This window comes from Bubalus bubalis, chromosome 7 (assembly GCF_019923935.1).
Source record: "Bubalus bubalis isolate 160015118507 breed Murrah chromosome 7, NDDB_SH_1, whole genome shotgun sequence".
Classification (NCBI taxonomy): Eukaryota; Metazoa; Chordata; class Mammalia; order Artiodactyla; family Bovidae; genus Bubalus; species Bubalus bubalis.
This window is the reverse complement of record NC_059163.1, coordinates 50,458,140-50,482,675: the sequence shown is the minus strand read 5'-3', so window position 1 is coordinate 50,482,675 and position 24,536 is coordinate 50,458,140. Positions and strand designations below refer to the sequence as shown.

General features: G+C 40.9%; 1 protein-coding gene across 8 annotated transcripts in view; it reads right to left on the bottom strand.

Moving 5' to 3' along the window:
• Positions 1–24,536, bottom strand: part of TEC (tec protein tyrosine kinase) — a 167,182-nt gene that overhangs the window by 58,639 nt on the left and 84,007 nt on the right. For all 8 annotated transcript variants that reach the window (XM_025290081.3, XM_025290082.3, XM_025290080.3 and 5 more), the window contains one exon: positions 4,425–4,529. In XM_025290081.3, the coding sequence (XP_025145866.1) occupies positions 4,425–4,529 (105 nt within the window). The remainder of the gene's footprint in view (positions 1–4,424; positions 4,530–24,536) is intronic.

Here is a 24,536-nt window from a genome sequence, read left to right as displayed (position 1 = left end):
AAGATGGAACAGGTGAGAAACAGCACTCCTACCTAGCACAGAGCCCTTGGTTACCATCAGTTCAGTCATTCAGTCGTGTCCAACTCCTTGCAACCCCATGAATCGCAGCACACCAGGCCTCCCTGTCCATCACCAACTCTCAGAATTCACTCAGACTCATGTCCGTCGAGTCGGTGATGCCATCCAGCCATCTCATCCTCTGTCATCCCCTTCTCCTCCTGCCCCCAATCCCTCCCAGCATCAGAGTCTTTTCCAATGAGTCAACTCTTCCCATGAGATGGCCAAAGTACTGGAGTTTCAGCTTTAGCATCATTCCTTCCAAAGAAATCCCAGGGCAGATCTCCTTCAGAATGGACTGGTTGGATCTCCTTGCAGTCCAAGGGACTCTCAAGAGTCTTCTCCAACACCACAGTTCAAAAGCATCAATTCTTCGGCGCTCAGCCTTCTTCACAGTCCGACTCTCACATCCACACATGACTACTAGTAGGAACCAATAAAAGACTCGGAAATTCTTTAAGCAAAAGTCAATTGCTTTCAGTCCAAAGAACCTAGATTCCCTTCTTACAAAAGCAAATTTATTTCTTCATGTCTACATCAGGTGGGATTTTGCAAAGGATTGTGCTTTTACAGGATGAAAAAAAATGTACAGAGGCCAGGATGCTTTGCCAATCTTATTATTTCTTGCAATGTAAGGAACTAAAGTTCCTTAAGCAAACTTGGTACAACAGGGATTATTCCAATCAAGTATTTTTCTGAATAATATTTAGATGAATGGACTACTCTTTCAGCATCACTCCTACACCTTCCTTTTGCCACTACAAATAACTGCAGTAGGTAGCTTAATTAAGCACTGACTACTCCAATTCTAAACTTCATGCTTTACAGACATTAACTCAATCAATCCTACCATCAAGGCATTAGTATTCCCATTCTGCAGAAGAGGAGACTAAGGCCTATCCAAGACATCAATTCTAAATAGCTCCCGGAGGCACCACTCACACAGAATACACTGCAAATGGTACCCCTTAATTTACCTGCCCATCAGCATGTATCTGGTCATCCAGAAAGCCAGGATCCTGACTCTAAGTTCCAAACTTTTAACCACAGTACCTCTTTTAGAGTTACCTCCAGGTGAGCAATTAGACAGTCTTATTCCTAATATTTTTAATATCAATAATAAAATTAAGAATGGGAAGCTAACCCAAGAATTTTGGTCTTCACTTTACCCTTGATGGTCAGTCACAAGGCAGAAACACCCTGATTGACCAAAAAGAAATATCTGGCTAGAAACCTCTCTTTACTATGTCAACAGCCACTAGATTGAATACAGATAGCTCTTTCATCAATAGATGGTTCTTCCTGACCATATTTAATAGATAATCCTGAGAAATAAAAATCATATTTTTATGGCAAGACAAGAGAAATGTAAACAAAAAATTCTTCTCTGCTCTTCAGCCTCCTCTCTCCCCCGCTGTACATTGTGTAACTCTGATACAAAATCAAACCTCCCCATCGGCAGAAATATCTGCTCAACCCTAAAGAGCAACATCATCTTCCCAGCAGGAACAATACAGTGCCTTAAAAGATAGCATTCCTTCTTGATCTTGTAAGGGGTCACATGACCCACTACAATGCTGCTCAGATCTGGATTCTGTAAAACTGTCAATAATATGTCACATGATGTCCAGCCCTCTGACTCAAAAACTGGCGTATCATTAACTGTGTCCTGACTTGTAGAGGGTAGAACAGTTCTCAGAGCTTTTTGAGATGCTCCTCCCAGGTTATAATCCTCAACTCTGGCTCAAATTAAGTTTTCCATTTTTTTTTTCAAATTCTTTTCCCATGTAGATTGTTACATACATTAAGCAGAGTTCCCCATGCTATCAGTAGGTCCCTGTTGGGTAGCCATTTAAAATACAGCAGTATGGGGACCTCCCTGGCAATACAGTGGTTAGGACTTCATCCATGATCTCACTGCCAAGGGCCCAGGTTCAGTCCCTGGTCAGGGAAATAAGATCTCACAAGCTGCACGGCAAAGCCAAAAAAAAAAAAAAAAAATACATACATACACACACACACATACACATAGCAGTGTGTACATGCCAATCCCCCAAAAGAATAGATACATGTGTGTGTGTATATATATATATAACTGAATCATTCTGCTGTACACCTGAAACTAACATGACATTGTTAATCAATTATACTTCAATATAAAATAAAAAGTTTTTAAAAATCCCCACTTCTTTCCTAGATCGACTGATTAGTTTTTTGTCAACAATCCCTTCTCATTCATTGTAATCAAATAAATGTGGTCTAATAACAATGGGAACACCATAGAACAGTTCAGTTCAGTCACCCAGTCGTGTCCAACTCTTTGCAACACCATGGATCGCAGGACACCAGGCTTCCCTGTCCATTGCCAACTCCTGGAGTTTACTCAAATGCATGTCCATTGAGTGGGTGATGCCATCCAACCATTTCATCCTCTGTTGTCCCCTTCTCCTCCCGTCTTCAATCTTTCCCAGCATCAGGGTCTTTTCCAAGGAGTCAGTTCTTTGCATCAGGTGGACAAAGGATTGGAGTTTCAGCTTCAGCATCAGTCCTTGCTGTGAATATTCAGGACTGAGTTCCTTTAGGATGGACTGGTTGGATCTCCTTTCATAGAACAAATAGTGCTATATTCTACTCGGTGATTAATTCATATAACTAGCACTTTGCTGGGACTACATGAGATACAGACATGAATCTAAGAAATACCTTATGACAAAACAGAAAATGAGATGTAATAAAAGAGGTAAAGATAAAGCACTAAGAGAAAGGGCTCTGGGGGTGTATGCTGCCTCATTTGGCCCATGATTTTCATACCTGTGTCAACCTTGAAAAGATATAATGTGAGAGCTGCAAGTTTTATTTAGGGCAAAATGAGGACTGCAGCCCAGGAATCAGCACATCAGATAGCTCTGAGAAACTGCTCCTAAGAAGCAAGGGGGATGGTCAATATACATGTGATTTTTGCTGAAGGGAGGGTACATGCAATGAAGCACATATTTTGCCAGAAGGTTTCTGCTAGGCTCGTTAAGCAGTCATCATTATGAAGGATTTTAGTGCTTTTCCAGATATGAGGAGATACAAGAATTGTGCTCATAAAATCAGCTCCTGAAAATATCTAACTATCAGAAGACCTGTCCTGCCAGTTTTTCCTAAAACACAGAGTACTTCATTTCCGCTCTATACCCTGAACTTCTTTCAGCAGGTACTGAAGGGGAACTTCTTTCAGCTGCAGCAGCATCTTGTAGAGGTAAATGGCAAGTGCCCATGACAAGTGCCAATTTGTAGCTGACACCTCTGATATTGTGATTTATAACAACAAATATATATTTGGTCTCTGTTCTGGTTCCTGACACAGAGCTCCTAGAAACCCCTTGGAATTTCCTGGGCTGAGAAAAGGGGTATCTTTTATTATGCTAATGAGGTGACAATCCTGGAGAAGGTGGGGGAGGGTGCTGGTTGCCAATGACGCCAACCCTGTGATTACAGTATTGAACTTTCAGTCCCACTTCTCGGAGGTGGAGAGCTCCGAGAAGGGCAGTGGAGCTGTGACTGAGTTCAATCATCAATGGCCAATGATGTAATCAATCATGCCTAAGTAATGGAGCCCCTATAAAAACCCAAAAAGGAGAGGGTTCTGAGAGCTATCTAGTTGGTAAACATGAGGAGATGTCCACAGACAGATTAATGAATAAAAACAATTATTTTATACACACACATATATATACACATACACACATATATAAACATACATATACACAGTGGAATTGTATGCAGCTTTAAAAAAGAAAACCCTGTCACTTGCCTCAACATGGATGAACCTGGAGGGCATTACGATAAGTAAACTAAACCAGACACAGAAAGATACACATTGCATGATCACAGATGTGGAATCTTAAACACCCTCATAGAAACAGCAAGAGTGGCTGACAGGGGCAGGTAGGAGGACTGCTGGGAGATGTTGGTCAAAGGGTACAAAGATGAAGTTATGCAAGATCAATGAGTCTGGAGATCTAACGTACAGCATGGGGATAGCAGTTAACAACACTACATGCTTGATTGCTAAGAAGGTAGATAAGTGCCTCACCACTGAAGGAAAAAAAAGGGAGGGGGAAGGAAAGAAAATGGTAACTGCGTGAAATGATGGCTATGTTAACTGGCTTGATTGTAGCAATCATCTCACAATGTTGAAATATATCAAAACATCAAATCTATATCTTACATATATATGATTCTTATGGGTCAGTTATATTAATACTTCAACAAAGCTGCAAGAAATCAATCAACAAAGCAAGGACAGGAAACTTTAATGTGAAATAGTAAACATGACTAAAAGCCCAGAAATTCACTGTCAAAAAAATACGCCAGCTCACCTGAAATGGATATTTATTTTGACAGGGAATGACACCATCATCGTTCTTCACTATTTCCACACACTTGATTTTTGACACATCAATAAATCCCTTTCTGTACTTTTTCTGTTAAAAAAAAGAGAACCATTTCAATCATAAGTTAAAGGAAAAATGTTATTAATAGCAATATTTGTTTTAAAAATCACTGATTCAAAACATTACAATTTCCTTCATAATTATCTAAATCATGCCTCCCTGTATGGCTAAAATTATTCAAAGTACTAACACTATGAGGATTATAATCAAAATAATTAAGCCCTTTAATTTTCAAAGCTGAAATTGCTCTGTCCTTGCCCTCTCCAGAAAGGTCTAGAACTGAGAAAGAGACTCCCTTTGATTGCTTTCTTCCTCACAGACACACACCTTAACTTCTAGATGACAGCCAACTCTCATAACCCAAAAAAGAAAGCATCAGAGACAAACCAAGCAAAAGTCCATGCACTCGATCACAGATGCAAACTCCAGCCAGTGACATCTTCCACTCCAGCACACAGAACTCAGGAGGATGTGAGGAGGACGCATGCTCGTGCAAAGCCTCCATTCAGAATCTATGTTTGAATTTTCTTTTTTTTCCTTCCCTATTGCCCTCCCTCCCTGCTCACTGCAAATCTCCCTACAGCAAGTAACTAATGACATACCAGGACTTCTCCCTCTAAAACATTAACATCCATGAGCAAAATGATCTCACATGTGAGAATTTATCCCAGGGAAAAAAATCCAGAAGAATATAAAGTAGTATGTGCAAAGATAAGTTGGCATAGTGTATTCCTTAAAAATGATTTCAAGCACAATGTAGAAATAAAAAATGTTTACTGAATAATATTAACTGATACATCCCATATAAAAAGCTGCACAAAGACTAAGATTACTTTAGAAGAGAATGTACGGAGTCATATGACAAAGAACAGAAGAAGAGAAATGAAGATGAAGAACACTGTAGTATCTGGGGTGACCTAGGCATGCCCTGGCCCTGGTCATTCAAAACTGCTTCATCTAATACTTTGAAACTACCCCCTGGCCACAGCCTTTGGAGTCCCTACCCTGCTCCTTATAAGCAGCTCTGTGTTTTACTACCACCACTCTTAGACCAGACCACCCTACCAGACTATCAGCTCCCATTTGTTATCTGGCCGTCATTTTACCAGGGCATCCATCCTCCTTGTCTCCCTCCCTCCCTCCCTCCACCCCCCATCTCTCTCTCCCTCTCCCCAACCCACCCCCACACAGGAATCCCCACCCCCACTGACATTTCCGTCAGTCCCCAGTTCTACCCACGCCTTCTTCTGCTCCTGCATGCCTGGCAGCAGCAGGTCACAAAACTATCCTACTTGTCCTCCTATACTTAGCCAGGCCTTCACAGGTCTCGTCTATCTCCAGTGGAGAGAAGCTGGTGGCCTCCGTGGAGACCACCAGTCTCATAAACGCTACAGAGCTACAAACCCCACCCATTCCCCTCGTCCCAGTGGACCATCCCTGTCACTACCTCATGGAGAAGAGAGAAGCCATCCCACAAGCACACCCCTGACTTCTTACTTTTGCATGCCTAAAACACCCTAAGACTCACCCTTCTTTTTCTTCTCTTTCATCCTGTCTCTATGAGAAGGTTAAAAGGACACAACAGCTAAGGACACAGTAGTTGGCACTTAACAGACCTCATTTCTTTCTATGCTCACCGAATTCTTACTTTACAGATGAAACTGCACCTCACACAGGTTAAACACATCACCCAAGGATTGCAAACAACTCCTAAAGCTCCCTCAACCTTGGATGCCCCAGCTGCAAACAGGTGACAAAATTAATGGAGCCAAGTCCTCGATGGGGCAACATGGATTCTGAGCATGGACTGAGCCTCCGCCCCAAGAGCCAGAGGAAAGTTCTTTACAGCCATACTCTTCTGAGGCCTTTGCTTCTCCTGCCTACAGACCAGCAGTCCCCCACCTTTTTGGCACCAGGGACCAATTTCATGGAAGACAATTTTTCCAGGGACCATGGGGTGGGGGGATTGGCTTTAGGATTTTTCAAGCGCATTACATTCCCTGTGCACTTTATTTCTAACCTAATGTTGCCGTCAGCAATTAGACAGCAATTAGCGATCTGACAGCAGGTACCGGTCCCAAGCCTGGAGGTTGGGGACCTCTGCTATAGTCACCTTCAGGCCTCTGCCATCCACACCAAGGACCTTCTTCTGGTCTTCCCTTCCTGAAGGAGAGGTATTACACCTTCAGCCTTCATTTCCTTCCCACCCACTCCTCCTTAACCACGTGCAATCTGCCTGCCTCCCTTCTCACCACAGCTGCTAAAGTTGTTCTCAAAAACACCACTCATGACCAAACCCAATGGCCTTCGCTCAGCTATCTTCCGCTCAAGCCTTTATGAGGCATTAAGGGGGTGCTGCTACTCTCTCCTGCAGAAGTTCTGACTTTAGGTCACTCTGGTTTTCTTTCTGTCTCTTCCACTCAGTTTCTCACAGAACAATACCTGCTCCGTGCCAGCCACTGTGTTAAGGAACACACTAAGTCCAGAGAGAGAAAGCGCATTTCCTGAACATACAATCCAAATATTGTGCCATTTCTGTGAGTTAACAGTTAATAGACACATCTTACAGAAGAAGGAAACAAAAATTAAGTAACTTGCCCAAGTTTACCTGTGGGAGAGACATACATGGTAACACAGCAATACATAGTAAGTACTGGATATAAAAAAGATGCTAAGAGAACACTGGGGAACCAAGGCTTATATGATTAATTTCAGAAAAGAAATTCTGATAATATGGTAGGAAGGGAATGAAAATCACAGCACATGGGATGAAAAACACATTCCAGAATGACCTCAGCTGCCTCATCTATAAAATGGGAATAATAATAGTACCCACTTCATACAGATTATTAAATAGTTATGAGATTGAAATGAGTCAGCATTTGCAAAATGCTTTAAAGAGTGATCTGTAATATGCTATCCGTGAGTGTTTGCTATATAAAATAAATAAGCAGGAAAAAAACTGTGGCTGAAGCCCAGGGTACAAGAGGCAGGTGAGCAGGGCCAGCTTGTAAAGAACCTGGTGCACAGTGCCAAGGGGGCTGTTAGACAAGGCCACCTACCCCATTCCTGGGCTTATGCCAGTTAGTGGGCAGAAGAAACTGCAATCCTATTAATAAGTCACACGTGTGACTGTAGAAACCTTAGAAAATATTTCACTGTAGAAACCTTAGAAAATATTAATAGCACAAAGAAAATCAAATGACCTTTAATCCCCCAACCCTGGAGAAAATCCCTGTTGATACATCATAGAGTTTTTTCAGACACTGCTCTGGGGTCATTTATCACCTGCCAGCTCTCTTAGCTCTTGAGCAGCAGACCATCATCAGTTTCTAAGATGCCCATCTCCACTCACCACCTGCCCCCGGGACTAAAAGCGGCTGACAGATGCCAGTTAATCTATATAGGAAAATTGGAGGTGGGCTGGTTTATGCCCCCCTAAATACACATCCCATGATATATAATCTATTGTACTATACTAACATTTGGGTTTATTAATTCAAATACTTCGCTATGAAATTTACAGATAAAGGTTCACACTTAAGTTGGCCATTCATTACTTTACCTATCCTGCCGGCAAACACTGATAAGACACCAAGCACAGCGCTCTGCGCTGCAGTCTCAACATTACGGAAGAGGGTTGAGAGTCCCCTCAAGAGGAGCTCACAATAATACGGTAGGTGGAAGGGGAAGAGGAGAATGACTCACAATCAAAGAAAGATGAAGTCATGTGTCATGCTATGCTATGGAATGAGCCGGGAAAAGCCAGGGAAGTTTCAGGGAGGAACAGATATTTTCATTTGGTTTTTAAAAGATAAGTACGAGTTTTCTTTTAGAGAAAGTGGAGAAGAGAACTCAGGCGAAAAAAAACAACAAAGCACCGATTCAGGGAACAGAAATTCATTGTGGCTGAAGTTCAAAGTGGTGCAGGGGAAGTATAGGAAAGGACACCAAAATGATTATTTGAGACCAAATTAGGAATAGGTAACTAATGGTCATTTTGTCCATTGTTTCAATAGGGAAACTAGAGAGACAGATGAAATGTGACGTGTGTAAAACAACACACCAACAGAACAGTAGAACTGGGAATTAGATGAAAGAGAATCTGCCCCTGGGAAAGTCTTACAATATACACTGTTTTCCTTTAATTTCTAGAATTAAAATATTTTTTAAAATATCAATAACAATTCTAAATTAAACTAAATTTTTATGATTATATACAAATATCCAGAGCTGGCCCCAGGTCTATCTGCAAAACACCTTCAGGTCCTCCTTTCTACATCCCTCTCCTAAGACTTACTATGCGCAATAAGAGTTTCCCTCCGATATTGTTCATGGTTCCTCCCTTTCCCCCTGTATCACAACTTTTATTCCTAATGTGGCTATTCTCAGCTGCCTGCCACAGAAGAAAGTACTGGATGAATCACCTGTGCACTGCAGGGACCTCAGGTCCGGGGCATGAACTTGGAGGCAGGCACATCCTGAGTCCAGCCACATTCTGCCTTCTCTGGGTTCCTCTGTAGGTATAGGATAATTTCACTAAGGATAAGGGATAATTTCACTGCTCATTTCACTAAGCTCTAAGCAGGAAAAAAGATAAGGCACAAAGGTGCTCGGTACAGTGGCTGGTACAGGGAAGTCACTCTCTAAATGGCAGCATCTACTCTTAATTCATCTTCACAACAACCCTGGGAAGTTGTTAGGAAACTGAGTAGCTGAGAGGTAATGAGTGGCTGAGCTAGAACTGAAACCACATCTTTCAAACTCACAGAAGCTTTTACCTGACTCCTGGTCTCTCAAGCTTGAGTATTTGTGAACACGTATTTTAAGAAAATAAAATTATCTTATGTCAAAACCTAACAATTACTCTGAGCCAGGCACTATGTGCACCTTTAATGGTAACTCAGTGAATCCGCACAGCATTATGAGAGCTCCCACCCCACTTTACCGATGAAGAAATCAAGGCTGACAGCGTATAATTAACTGGGCAGAAGTCACACAACAAACCAGGGCCTTAACTCGAATTTCAACCCTGAATTCTCAAGTGCCACGTACTCTTTAGTAACTTGTTATCACTTAACTGAGCACAAACTAACTCAGTGGAAATTTCTCATGTTTGTAACTCTTAACAGGTATAAGATCAAAGCAAGTTCACCAATTAAATGCAAACAAAACTAGACAGAAAGTAAGATTCAAACTAACAGCTTACTTGAATGTGAGGGCTGGGCTATTTGCTGGAATGGACTCTCTCTCCCCAAACCATGGAATTAAAACTCCATGGACAGAGAAGCCTGGTGGGCTACAGTCCATGGGGTCGCAGACTCAGACACAACTGAGTGACTGAACACACACACAGCACACCTCAAAAGCACACCTCAAACCAGTTAGTTGCACACACACTGCCACGCTTTGGTTAGGACTCCATCCGGTCCAGTTAAATTGTTTAGTGTTCAGTCAGCTTCTGTTTTCTTCAAAGGACACAACAATTAAAACAGACCATAAGTACAAACCCAAAGATGGCTGTTGACATGGCATGTTTAATGACAAAGGACCTTCCAGAGAATACAGACAAAAGATATGTTTTATATAATAATAGTGAAGTTCTTAAATCTCACAGTCCTCAGCAGATGGGCAGCATCAAAGCCTACTAGTGACATTCACTATATTCTATCATGACCGTTTCTTCACTCAGTCACATTAATTAAAGATTGATTTTAATCTTTAATCTTTAAGATTGATTTTTGGTATCTCTGTACCACCAGGCACAGAGATACCAAAGAACCACGACAGAGATTTTAAAAGCACAGAATTTCTTGCCCTTATGGAATTTACAACTAGCCATTTGCTAAGGTAAGGAAAGGAATAATCAAGTTGACAGTGAAAGTTCAGAGGGGTCAATACTAAAAGGCCACAGAGTTTTCAATCAGCTCTTGAAAAGGAAAGAAATAAAATGATGTATTCTACCAAAAATCTCAAACGAGTAAAAAGGCCTATTTCATACATGAAAGTTGTTTTCCCTTTCCACTCAGAACAGAGCTGAAAGAATGGGCCTCAAGAGCAACAGGACACATTAATCATAAGAAACAAGGAAAACCTCAGGACAGTTATGACCGTGTGCGTGTGGATACTGTGAATAATTTTGATGTAGGCCTTTCTGGTATCAGGAGTAGTAGAATAAATAAAATATAAAGTCATTTCCAACTTGGTAATTCTATGGTGAAATGTCCCCACTTTACTAAGTACTAATTTCAGTGAAAAACTAGAAGAAAACTAAACCAAAAACTTGGCATCTTAATATTTTTTTCCTCCCTTTTAATCAGCTCATAATAATAACTGACATAAGGGCCTTACAATTTACAAAGTGACTTTAATCAAACAAACAAACAAAAAGAGTACTTTTACATTAAGAAGCCAGTAGTTACATATATAAGCAAGGCTCACTTATGAAGATTATGGTTTCTAACATAACATCCAGAACAAAAACAGGATAAATTATAAGGAATCTGAAGACAAAAAAAATCATTTCCAAAATCACATAATAATCTTCAAATAATATTGTGCTGATAGAGATGATTATAAGGTTTCTGGAGATTGTTTTTCACTGTATTCAAAGTTAAAGTTTTTATCCCCCCACCCCCAAGTAACCATTGCCTCTTAACGATGTTTCTATACTTCTGGTACCCTTTTCCTAATACCCTTTTGCAACCCAAGGGCACTTTTTAAAACTTATACCAGTTATGTTTTATCATGCTGCTGCTAAGTCACTTCAGTCGTGTCCGACTCTGTGCGACCCCATGGACGGCAGCCCACCAGGCTCCCCCATCCCTGGGATTCTCCAGGCAAGAACACTGGAGTGGGTTGCCATTTCCTTCTCCAATGGATGAAAGTGAAAAGTGAAAGTGAAGTCACTCAGTCGTGTCCAACTCTTAGCGACCCCGTGGACTGCAGCCTACCAGGCTCCTCTGCCCATGGGATTTTCCAGGCAAGAGTACTGGAGTGGGGTGCCATTGCCTTCTTTGCTGTTTTATCATAGTTGAAAGCAAAACCTACTAACACAAATATTTACAAGTAAGTCTAAAACTAATTTACTTAAATTCTTAAAGTTAGTAAAAACTGGAGCGAGATATGTAGAAATCAACATATATAGATCTCTTACTTTATAAATTTCATGTGACAGACATCCAAATTCAATGAATTCCAGAATTAATCAATTCAATCCAAAGACTATGAGCCCCAGGGAGCAGAGACGATACTAGTGATCTGGATGTTTTCCCCTTTTTCCTGGGTGCCCAGCTAGACTGTATTTTCCTATCTCCATGCATTTGGGTAAGACCGTGTAACCCAATCTCTGGCCAAAGGAGTGCAAGTGAAAGTAATATCAATGAGTGTTTGTTGTATTATACATAAATTTTTCAGTTTTTAGAACTACTAATTGCCACATGCAAACACTAAGATCACAAACAAAAGACTAACAAAGCTCTCTTACTCCCATACAGCTGCTAAAATGTTCTCCCCAGCAGTTTTATTTGTATTAGCTGGAAACTGGAAACAATTTGAATGACCATCAACAGGTGACTGGACAAACAATGAAATAGTTTACAGCAACAAAAAGAAATGCAACATTGATACAATAAAATGGATGTATTTCAAAATAATATGCCAGGTGAAAGAAGCTAGCTTTTTAAAGAGTAAATGCTATATGAGTTTATTTCAAAATGCTCACATATGCAAACTAATCTATAGTGCCAAAAAATCAGATAAGTCATTACCTAGGGATAGTGAGATAGAAAGAGGGGGTATGAATGACAAAAAGAGAGTGAGGAAAATTTGAGGGGTAATGGATATGTTCATTATTATATTGTAATAATGGCTTCACAGGTATATACATATGTCAAGACTCCTCAAATAATACATGTACTTTGAAAGTGAAAGTCACTCAGTCATGTCCAACTCTTTGCGACTCCACGGACTATACAGTCCGTGGAATTCTCCAGGCCAGAATACTGGAGTGGATAGCCATTCCTTTCTCCAGGGGATCTTTCTCAACCCAGGCATCGAACCCAGGTCTCCCCCATTGCAGGCAGATTCTTTATCAGCTGAGCCACCCAAGAATACTGGAGAGGGTAGCCTATCATGCAGTTTACTATACATCAATTATAACATACAGTTTACTATATATCAATTATAATCTCAACAAAGCTGAAAAAATAAAATATGGCCCCTGCATTCAGAGACCTTGAAACCTGGGAACATTTAGAAACTAAGAAATTTCTTGCTAATAATTTACTGTTCTAAATCATAGACTTCAAATAGCTCATGCAGCTCAATAACAAACAATCCTGGGACTTCCCTTGAAAGTCCAGCACTTCAGACTTTACCTTCCGGTGCAGAGGATGTGGGATGGACCCCTAGTCGGGGAGCTAATATCCCACATGCCTTGAGGTCAAAAAACCAAAACAATGGAAGCTATATTAACAAATTCAATAAAGACTTTAAACATGGTTCACAGAAAAACAAACCTTTAAAAAAAAAAATCAAAAAATGGGTGGAATATCTAAATAGACATTCCTCCAAGGAAGACATACGGATAGCCAAAAAAGTACATGAAAAGATGCTCAATGCAAATCAAAATTACAATGAGATATCACCTCACATGGTCAGAATGGTCATAAAATAATCTACAAATAATAAATGCTAGAAAGGGTGTAAAGAAAAGGGAACCCTCCTACACTATTGGTGGGCATGTATATTGGTACAGCCACTATGGAGAACAGTTTGGAAGTTCTTTTAAAAACTAAACACAGAGTTACCACAGGATCCAGTAAATCCCTCTCTTGGCATCTACCCAAAGGAAACCATAATTTGAAAAGATGCATGCATCCCAACGTTAATTGCAGCATAATTTACAGTGGCTCAGAAGGTCAAGAATTCACCTGCAATGCAGGAGACCCAGGTTCAATCCGAGTCAGGAAGATCCCCTGGAGAAGACAATGGCTTCCCACTCCAACATTCTTGCCTGGACAATTCCATGGACAGAGGAGCCTGGGAAGCTACAGTCCATCGGGTCACAAAGAATCAGACACGACTGAGCAACTAATACTTTCACTTTTTTTTTTCACTTTCACAGGACATGAAAGCAGTCTAAATGCTCATCGACAGAGGAATGCATAAAGAAGTATGGTACATATATGCAATAGAATATTGCATGCCCAGTCATTCAGTTGTGTCCAACTCTTCAAGATCCCACGGACTGTAGCCTGCAGGCTCCTATGTCATAAGATTTTGCAGGCAAGAATACTAGAGTGAGTTGCCATTTCCTCCTCCAGAGGCTCTTCCTGACCCAGGGATGAAACCCACATCTACTGCATTGCCTGCTCTGGCAGGCAGATTCTTTACCGCTTGGGCTTCCATGGTGGGTCAGACAGTAAAGATTCTGCCTGTAATCTGGGAGACCCAGATTCAATCCCTAGGTAGGGAAGATCCCCTGAAGAACGGAATGACAACCTAATCCAGTATTCTTGCCTGGAAAATCCCATGGACGGAGGAGTCTGGAGAGGCTACAGTCAGTGGGGTTGCAAAGAGTCAAACACGACTGAGCAACTAACACTTAAGCCACTTACTCTTAGTCTTCTTTACCACTTGAGCCACCTGGGAAGCCCTACAATGAATATTATCAGATCAGATCAGATTAGTCACTCAGTCATGTCCGACTCTTTGCAACCCCATGAATCGCAGCACGCCAGGCCTCCCTGTCCATCACCAACTCCTGGAGTTCACCCAGACTTACGTCCATCGAGTCAGTGATGCCATCCAGCCATCTCATCCTCTGTCGTCCCCTTCTCCTCTTGCCCCCAATCCCTCCCAGCATCAGAGTCTTTTCCAATGAGTCAACTCTTCCCATGAGGTGGCCAAAGTACTGGAGCTTCAGCTTTAGCATCAGTCCTTCCAAAGAAATCCCAGGGCTGATCTCCTTCAGAATGGACTGGTTGGACCCCTTGCAGTCCAAGAGACTCCCAAGAGTCTTCTCCAACAAAACAGTTCAAAAGCATCAATTCTTCGGCGCTCAGCCTTCTTTACAGTCCAACTCTCACATCCATACATGACCACAGGAAAAACCATAGCCTTGACTAGACGGACCTTTGTTGGCAAAGTAATGTCTCTGCTTTTGAATATGCTATCTAGGTTGCTCATAACTTTCCTTCCAAGGAAGAAGCGTCTTTTAATTTCATGGCTGCAGTCACCATCTGCAGTGATTTTGGAGCCCAGAAAAATAAAGTCTGACACTGTTTCCACTGTTTACCCATCTATTTCCCATGAAGTGATGGGACCGGATGCCATGATCTTCGTTTTCTGAATATTGAGCTTTAAGCCAATGTTTTCACTCTCCACTTTCACTTTCATCAAGAGGCTTTTTAGTTCCTCTTCACTTTCTGCATAAGGGTGGTGTCATCTGCATATCTGAGGTTATTGATATTATTCCCGGCAATCTTGATTCCAGTTTGTGTTTCTTCCAGCCCAGCATTTCTCATGATGTACTCTGCATATAAGTTAAATAAACAGGGTGACAATATACGGCCTTGACGTACTCTTTTTCCTATTTGGAACCAGTCTGTTGTTCCACGTCCAGTTCTAACTGTTGCTTCCTGACCTGCATACAGGTTTCTCAAGAGGCAGATCAGGTGGTCTGGTATTCCCATCTCTTTCAGAATTTTCCACAGTTTATTGTGATCCACACAGTCAAAGGCTTTGGCATAGTCAAGAAAGCAGAAATAGATGTTTTTCTGGAACTCTCTTGCTTTTTCCATGATCCAGCGGATGTTGGCAATTTGATCTCTGGTTCCTCTGCCTTTTCTAAAACCAGCTTGAACATCAGGAAGTTCACGGTTCACATATTGCTGAAGCCTGGCTTGGAGAATTTTGAGCATTACTTTACTAGCGTGTGAGATGAGTGCAATTGTGCGGTAGTTGGAGCATTCTTTGGCATTGCCTTTCTTTGGGATTGGAATGAAAACTGACCTTTTCCAGTCCTGTGGCCACTGCTGACTTTTCCAAATTTGCTGGCATATTGAGTGCAGCACTTTCACAGCATCATCTTTCAGGATTTGGAATAGCTCAACTGGAATTCCATCACCTCCACTAGCTTTGTTCGTAGTGATGCTTTCTAAGGCCCACTTGACTTCACATTCCAGGATGTCTGGCTCTAGGTCAGTGATCACACCATCGTGATTATCTGGGTCGTGAAGATCTTTTTTGTACAGTTCTTCTGTGTATTCCTGCCACCTCTTCTTAATATCTTCTGCTTCTGATAGGTCCATACCATTTCTGTCCTTTATCGAGCCCATCTTTGCATGAAATATTCCTTTGGTATCTCTGATTTTCTTGAAGAGATCTCTAGTCTTTCCCATTCTGTTGTTTTCCTCTATTTCTTTGCATTGATCGTTGAAGAAGGCTTTCTTATCTCTTCTTCCTATTCTTTGGAACTCTGCATTCAGATGCTTATATCTTTCCTTTTCTCCTTTGCTTTTCGCTTCTCTTCTTTTCACAGCTATTTGTAAGGCCTCCCCAGACACCCATTTTGCTTTTTTGCATTTCTTTTCCATGGGGATGGTCTTGATCCCTGTCTCCTGTACAATGTCACAAACCTCATTCCATAGTTCATCAGGCACTCTATCTTTGCCTTGGAAACAAACAGAGAACAATGAATATTACTCTGCTATAAAAAAAGAACAAAATAATGCCATTTGCATAAACATAAATGAACTCAAAGATTGTCATACTGAGTGAAGTTAAGTCAGACAGAGAAGGACAAATATGGTATATTGTTTACACATAGAATTGAAAAAAATGGTATAAATGAACTTATTTATAGAACAGAAAAAGAGTTACAGATATAGAAAACAATCTTATGGTTACCAAGAGGTAAAGGTGAGAGGGATAAATTGGAGATTGGGACTGACATGTATGCCCTACTATATATACAATGGATAACTAATAAGGACCTAATGTATAACACAGGGAACTCTACTCAATACTCTATAATGACCTATATAAAAAAGTTTTAGATAAATCAAAAGACTTAGAAAACTTAACAACAAAGAAAAAAATTGTTATAAAAATGAAGTAGGCAATTAATAGGCTCTCAATTAAATGAAGGCTCTGCCTTAGTATTTGTTTTGATTTAGAAACAACTCATCCACCCACCTGATTCATCCAGTGCTAAATTTTTTCTGGTTAAGAAATAAAATTAATTTAATACCTTTCCCTAATGCTGGTGCCCAGCCCTACCCTCCTCTTTCTCCCTTTCTCATCACCTACGTCTTCGAGGCAGGCAGGATAAAGGTCACCAACTGAGAAAGACATACCCACCTCCTCCGCAGCACCTGACATGTGGCAGGTGCCTGATGATTTGTGCATGAATGAATGAATGCTTCCCAGATGGCACAGTAGTAAAGAACCCACCTGCCACTGCAGGAGATGCAAGAGACTTGGGTTCGATCCCTGGGTCAGGGAGATCCCTTGGAGAAGGAAATGACAACCCACTCCAGTATTCTTGCCTGGAGAATTCCATGGAAGGAGCCTGGCAGGCTACAGTCCACAGGGTCACAGAGTTGGACATGAATGAATGAAACCATGAATGAACAGAAGAGGATGCAGCTAAGCAGGGAGGAGGCCTTCCTTGGATCTGATTTCACAATATCCTGTCACAGGCATCACTTTTTTTTTCTAATTAGAGGATAAGTGCTTTACAATGCTGTGTTAATTTCTGCTGACAATAATGTGAATAAGCTAAATGTATACAGATATCACCTCCCTCTTGAATCTCCCTCCCACACTCACACCATCCCACCCCTCTAGGTCATCACAGAGCACCAAGCTGAGGTCCCTGTGCTACACAGCAGCTTCCCACTAACTATCTGTTTGACTATGCTATTTTAGAGCAGGGTTTCAGCTAGCGGGTTGGGAAGATCCCCTGGAGAAGGGAAAGGCTACCCACTCCAGTATTCTGGCCTAGAGAATTCCATGGGCTGTATAGTCCATGGTGTCGCAAAGAGTTAGACAGGACTGAGAAACTTTCACTTTCATTTCAGCTAGCTTTATTTCTGCCATTGCTGTCTCAGATATACACCACCCCAGATGGGCACAGGCACACCACAAATTTCCAGGACCTAAAAGGCCCTTTTTCTGCCCTCCTGTTCAGTCAAAGCACATTGCTGAATGTGTGACTACAAATGAACACGGTAACTGTCACATTACAGTTCTCAGAAATACAACTCTGTCAAGGGACCCCTCCTCAACCACAGAGAAGGTAATCACTGGATAAGCCACTGCAAATCTTTTTTGTTTGTATGTTTAAGTAGTAAAAGAGAAGGAAGGGGATAAAAGAAAGAAAATCCTTTAACCTAGGTTTCAGTTTTCAAGTTTCTATAATTAACAGTGACAAGCAGAACCTTGCTTCTGTCCTAGGGGTTCCGTGCACACCCGCACATATATGACTGCATATATGTTTGCTCACACGTGTTGTGAGGCTCTCCAGTAAACACTTCATGTGTTCAGGTTTTTTTTTAATGACATTTTATATCTTTCTGAAAGTATAAATAACTAGAATCACAAAAACATGATTTCTAATCAAGAGGAACTTAGCAGAGAGAAGCTTTATGAGTTTCTGGTGCGTGAAAATTACAGACAGCAAATGGGGCAAAATTGAAAATGCAGTTTCCGGGATAAGTGGTGGGTGGCAGGGCAATGAGTAATGGCAACACACACAGCAAACTCTGTGGCTTTTGCATGTGGCATGAACCTACTTCTGCAGCACAATTAGGGGTATGATTTCCAGCCCTACTCCCAGTATCCCCATCGTGGCCAAATGGATTGATGAAGTGATCGTTCAGAAAAATGATAGCCCCAGGGGTGGGAAACCCCTGTGGTAACTGCCCCCAGCCTCATCCTGGAGCCTGACCTATGACATGCAGGCAGGACTGGGTTTCTGAGCAAGGGGAATATGTTAGGAGGCTCGCAACCTCTTGGGAACTTTATCTCTGCCCTGCCCACACCAGACCTCCAGGTCCTCCACTAAAAAAAAAATCTTCTCTCTGCTTATCTGATGTGAGTGGACCACAAAAGTGCTTGCAGAGAAGTATGATTTGGAGATAAGATTTTTTTAAAATAAACCGAGCTGTGCTAGGATCCTGTAAGACCAGTGCATGAACTTGGTCTTTAAATAAGTTTTTACTGAACCATATGTGACATTTCTCTAGTTTGCTCCAGTGTTAACAGGACCATCCTGCAGTCTGTTCACTAAAATACCTTTAAAATATTCAACTACATATAACGTAGCTTCCCTAGATAGCTTGCTGCCCCCAAGAAAGCAACATCCTTCCTTTTTTCCAGTAAAGATAATCAGTCATGCTAGGGAAAGTTCCTTCCTTTTGCTTCTAGGGGGCCTAAGAGATAGAGGTGAAGGGAAGGCAAGTGAGGAGGTGGACACAGGGAGAAGGCATCACGTGGGACACCACCAGCAAGAGAGAGAAAATGTGTGTCTTATATCGAGATCTCTCATAAGAAAAGATGAACTGTCAATTCTCCCCACAGTAAGATATTCAAAGAGAAATACACAAAATTGCCTAGTTCCACGGATTTGTGGAGGCCTAATGGGTGACGGACAGGGAGGCCTGGCGTGCTGCGATTCATGGGGTCGCAAAGAGTCAGACACGACTGAGCGACTGAACTGAACTGAACTGAATGGGTGCTAACCACTGCTTTTACTATGGTTTCTATAGGAATATTCACTTTGTATTACAATTAATTTACAGAAAATGTTGGTAGCACAATCTCTTAATTGTGAACATTCTACAGATAAAACTATTTTAAAAACAATTTCTTCGACTAACTGGGCCTGCTGCATGCCATCAAGGAAGTTCTGTTGATATGTTTTGAGATGTGTGATAGTGTTAAGGTTCTAACTGAGACGCAGACTTTGTTTAAAAAAAAAAATACGATACAAGTGAACTTACATACCAAACAGAAACAGACTCACAGACAGAAAGCAAACTTATGGTTACCAAAGGGGAAAGGCATGGGGAGAGAGAAACTAGAAATTTGAAACTAACATATACACACTACTATATATAAAATAATCAACAAGGACCTACTGTACAGCACAGGGAACTATGCTCAATATTTGTAATAAGGGAAAAGAATCTGAAGAAGAATATATATATATATATATGTCTAGCTTTGCTGTATTCCTGAAACTAACACAACACTGCAAACCAAATATACTTTCATAAAAACAAAACAGCAAAAAGATGGGTACTCTGTGTCTTTTGGGGATGGATACTGAAGCATCTGTAGAAGAAACTATGTGATTTCTATGAGATAGAGTGGGAAGGATGTGCCACAAGATAACTGAAGTGGGCGTGGGGAGTTTGACTTGGGGTTATTTAGCCAGGTGCTGGATACATACGAGCACTGTGCACTGTTCTGTCCACACTTGAGTATGTTTGAAAAGTCTAAAAAAATATTTCTTCCCATTACATTTTTACAAATCCTGATCAAAGCAGTTGTTGAATATACTTACAAAAATTCTTTGTGAAAATACAGAAAGTGTGCATTATAAACAGGTAAAAAAGTAGAGATGAACAAATTGCTTAAGTGCTGCTAATAAAGATTTAGCTATCCTTGTTGGTACTGTGAACAAAGGATTCAAAAGAGGAACCAACACAATTCCTGATGTTCACACAGTGCTCTTAGAGGTCTCATTTACTCAACTCTTTGCATCCATCAATCTCTAAGTGCTTCAAGTCTAATTATAAAACTACTGATCTTACTGAAAAAATGAGTTATTTAGCATCTACATTGTATAATTAGGTACATGGGGGCACTGACATTAAACCAATTGACCAAGAGCAAATGAAGACAGAGTTCTAGACTGCGCTACTCTACTCTATTGGTTATCACAGCTGGGGGCCATCCTTACACTATTCATCCTCTCTTACTCTGCTAATGCTAATACAATTAACTCTCAAATAATCTAATAAAAATTAATCCATGTTGCAGAATATATGGCCATTCCAAGAGATGCTCTCCAATGCCAAATACACGACCTCCACAGCCCAAGAGCCAGGCTATACTCACTGTGGGCCCACCAGCACCTCTGAGGGGGCATTATCTGTTTGATTTTCTCTTCCTTACCCCTTTAGCTCCCTTCTGAGCACAGAGGGACCATATCACACCACCTAAACAACAACAGGCTTTGCAAGGCTTTCAAGGAACTTGTAGAAGTTTCTATAGCAAATGACTTCTGTGAGTATATCTGAAACCTCCATATTACCAAGCACAGGCTTTTAAGTAGATTCAGAAAGAGAGGTGGCTTTTCTCATCAATTCACAAAGGTAATATTAGGTCATAAGAAACTGCCCTTTTAGAAGTGAAAAATGATCAAATAATGGTATTTCAGGTGGTTCCATTTAATACATTTTGTACCGTTAGAACGTTTTGGTCCTACTCACATACCTCACACTCTGAAATAAAAGCAGCCTGTACTTTTTCTGAAAGTACTTTTTCTAACTTCTACATATCATAATATGGAGTTAACTGTGAGACTCTCATGGAGTACTCCATGTCCATAATAGATGGGTAGGGGATGGGCGCCTGCCTCGTGTGGTCGCCACCAGCACAGTGGGAACTCAATGGATATGTGGTATGGGCAACCCAGGAAAACACTGGAATTGAAATTAGACTTAATCAAATTAAAACATCAGACAGTTAACCTAGAATCAGCACAATTATTTTAAGTCACACACACTATTTCAATTGCCAAATTGAGAGTTATTTCACTGTTGCTTGTTTCATGGATATCACAGTTGTGAACAATGTGATTCGTACACTTCTCTTTCCAGTTATGAAAGGAAGTATGAATAGGTCACAACGAATAGTTTATGTCCCCAAATCAAAAAGCCTTACATTCCATACACAGGATATTAACTATCTGGAATTAACCCACATATCCTCAGACCTTTCCAGTATCTCCCCTGCACCTCCTCACCCCTCCAGCTCTCAGTCAACATTTATGTAGCATCTGCTCCTGTTTTCAGGAATTTCCAGCTGATTGGGAAGAGATGATTACTCATGAGGCAGTGTGGAAGGTTCTTTCCTGAACAAAATGTACTGGGACACAAAGGAAGAAGAGGTTGATTCTTCCAGGAGAAGAGTCAGAGAAGGCTGCATGGAGAAGGTGCCTCTTTGAGCTGCACCTTGAGTCCTAAAGAAGAGTTTTCCAAGCAAAGAAAAAGAGTATTACTGACAACTAGAATATCATAGGCTAAGGAGCAAAGCAGATTTAGGGATGTCAGTGTACCTCCATGTTCAGATAACTGAGGAGGACAAGTGGGAGAGGCAGGAAAGGAGAGTGGGAGGGTGAGAAGGGACCAGATTATGGAAGGCTCTGATATAGGGGTTGCACTTAACCTTAAAGGAAATGAGGAACCATGGCATTGAATGATTATATTTTGGCATGCAAGGGCCCAGGCTGCTAAAAACAATAAACTGGGATCTCTCTGGTGTCCAGTGATTAAGACTCTGAGATCCCAATGTAGGAGGCCCAGGCTCGATCCCTGGTCAAGGAAGCGGATCCCACAGACCGCAACTCAAGATTCTGCGTGTCTGCATGCCACAAAGAAGACTGAAGGTTCCATGTGCTGTCACTAAGACCAGGTGCAGCCAAATACGTAAATAACAATTGAAAATAATAATAAAAGGAAAAATCATTTTTACTTTGTATTCTATATCTTACACCTCATTAGACTAAGAACCAGCAGGACTCTAACAAGAGCTTACTGCTTAAGAGGCAAGACTCTGGAGTCAGAATGCCTGGCTTTGAATCTCGGCTCTGTCACTTACTTGCTGTGTCTCCTTGGACAAGCTACTTAACCTTCCTGAGCTTCAGTGCCTTTAGCTATACCATAGCTATAACAGCACCACAACCTCCTAAGCCTGCTATAAGAATTGAAGAGTCAATTCATGTTAAGCTCTCAAAACAAACCTGACAAATAGCCAGTGTTTGATCAATTTAGCTATTAATATTATTTTAAAACAATATTAGTCCTTAGGGAAAATAAAGGAAAAGTTTCTAGTTCTATTAAAAGAAAGACCCTCACACCTACCTTCTAGATGCCAGGAAAGGTCTTCTGAGAACTGATATCAAATTTGATTGTATCTTAGGAAATAAAATGGCATGAATGAGATTCTTCCCTGGGTCAGGACAAATATCAGTTCCCTAACATTACAGGAGGATATAATAGAAATGACCAGTATCTACCAACATCCACTCTTTTCATCTGGAAAAAGAGATTAACCTCTAATTCATGGGTCTGATAATTCTGTTTTTTAAAAAGGACTATGGATGCTTCACGTGACTGTACTATTTTCGCCCTGTGAGGCTATTTTAGCTCTGTCTTACCGTATGAAACCAATACTGAATCTGCAAACTACTATATTAGCACTTCCTTTTTACGTTAGAAACAGTTGATCTCTGGTAGCTCACAGCCTTTACACAGCACAGCAGAGAGCACCTTTGGCCCAAAACTGCTCTTTCTTCAAAGTATACTACTGACAGTAGTTACTACACAGGCACACTTTCACCAGCTTCCTAGGCTTTCTTGAGGAGAAGTTCTTTTTTCTGCTGAACATAAAGATGAATAGAAGCCTGATCCTTATGTATGAATCAGACAGCGTCAGCTGGATTCCTGCCTCTGCGACCCCGGGTGAGGCACTCAACCTCCTTATCCTTCAGTTTCCTCACCTGTAAAATGGAAATGATAGCTGCATCTACCTTATAAAGTTCAGAGGATTAAAGTTAATGCTTGAAAAGCACAGAAGACCATGACATATGGTACACACTACGGAAGTATTTGATAAGTTACGTTCAACAAGGACCTACTGTATAGCATGTGGAACTCTGCTCAATGTTATGTGGCAGCTTGGATGAGAGGGGAGTTTGGGGGAGAACGGATACATGCATACGTGTGGCTGAATACCTTTGCTGTCCACCTGAAACTATCACAACATTGTTAATCAGCAATCCTCCAACATAAAATTAAAAGTTATTTTTTTTTTAAAAGCCTCCAAAAAAGCCCCAAAGCCTTCTGTTCCTAAGCCCAGAAGGCAATTTGATTTTTACTGTGCAAAAAGGATATGCATTCAAGATGACCAGGAAATGATTAAAAAGGATAATGTTTTCCATCATCTCTGTTTATTTAAGTAGCTATATCTTCCTTTTTAATAGTGAAGTGTATCTTCCTTCTTAATAGTGTTTTTTTAAGACTAAACAGAAGAATTCAAAATATTCTGGTTGCATGGAAATGTACTTGCAGGCTATGTATTTTCTCCATTTACACAAAAGGAAACAGAGAATTTTATCAGCTGACCAATGTCATAGTTAGTGAATGACAGATCCAGGATTCAGAGCAAACTGTCTGGATTTAAAGCCCCATTGCACATCCCCTTAGGAAGCTACCTCCTTCTGGAATAAAGAGAATTAAACAGATTAGGTATGATTATTTCAAAAGTACTTCTCTAGTCCCATGATTCAGTATCTCTGACTACCTAGCAAGCCACTTCTCTTTACAGTTTTTATTTACATCTCTTTATCATGATCCAGAATAAATTCATAACATCCATCCTTGAACCTCAATCCCATTCAATCATTCAACAACCATTTATTACCTACCACAGGTCAAGTACTGGGCTAAGAAATGCCTTCATCTGCCTTGCAAAAGGTTAGTTAAGAGAGAGACTGCAAAAACAATTGCACTAAAGATTTATTCAACAGAGATAGGTGGTAAAAAAAAAAAAATAAAAGCTCAAGTTGATTTTATAAGAGGAAATCTAATCTAATCTGGAAGATCAGTGAAGTTATACTGAGCAAGTGATATTTAAACCGGAAGAAGTTAGCCAGTCAAGGGAAGGGAGGGATGGGTTCTAGACACAGGACATAGCTAAAGCACATGCTCTAAGGTGGAAAGGAGCCAGGTGCCTATA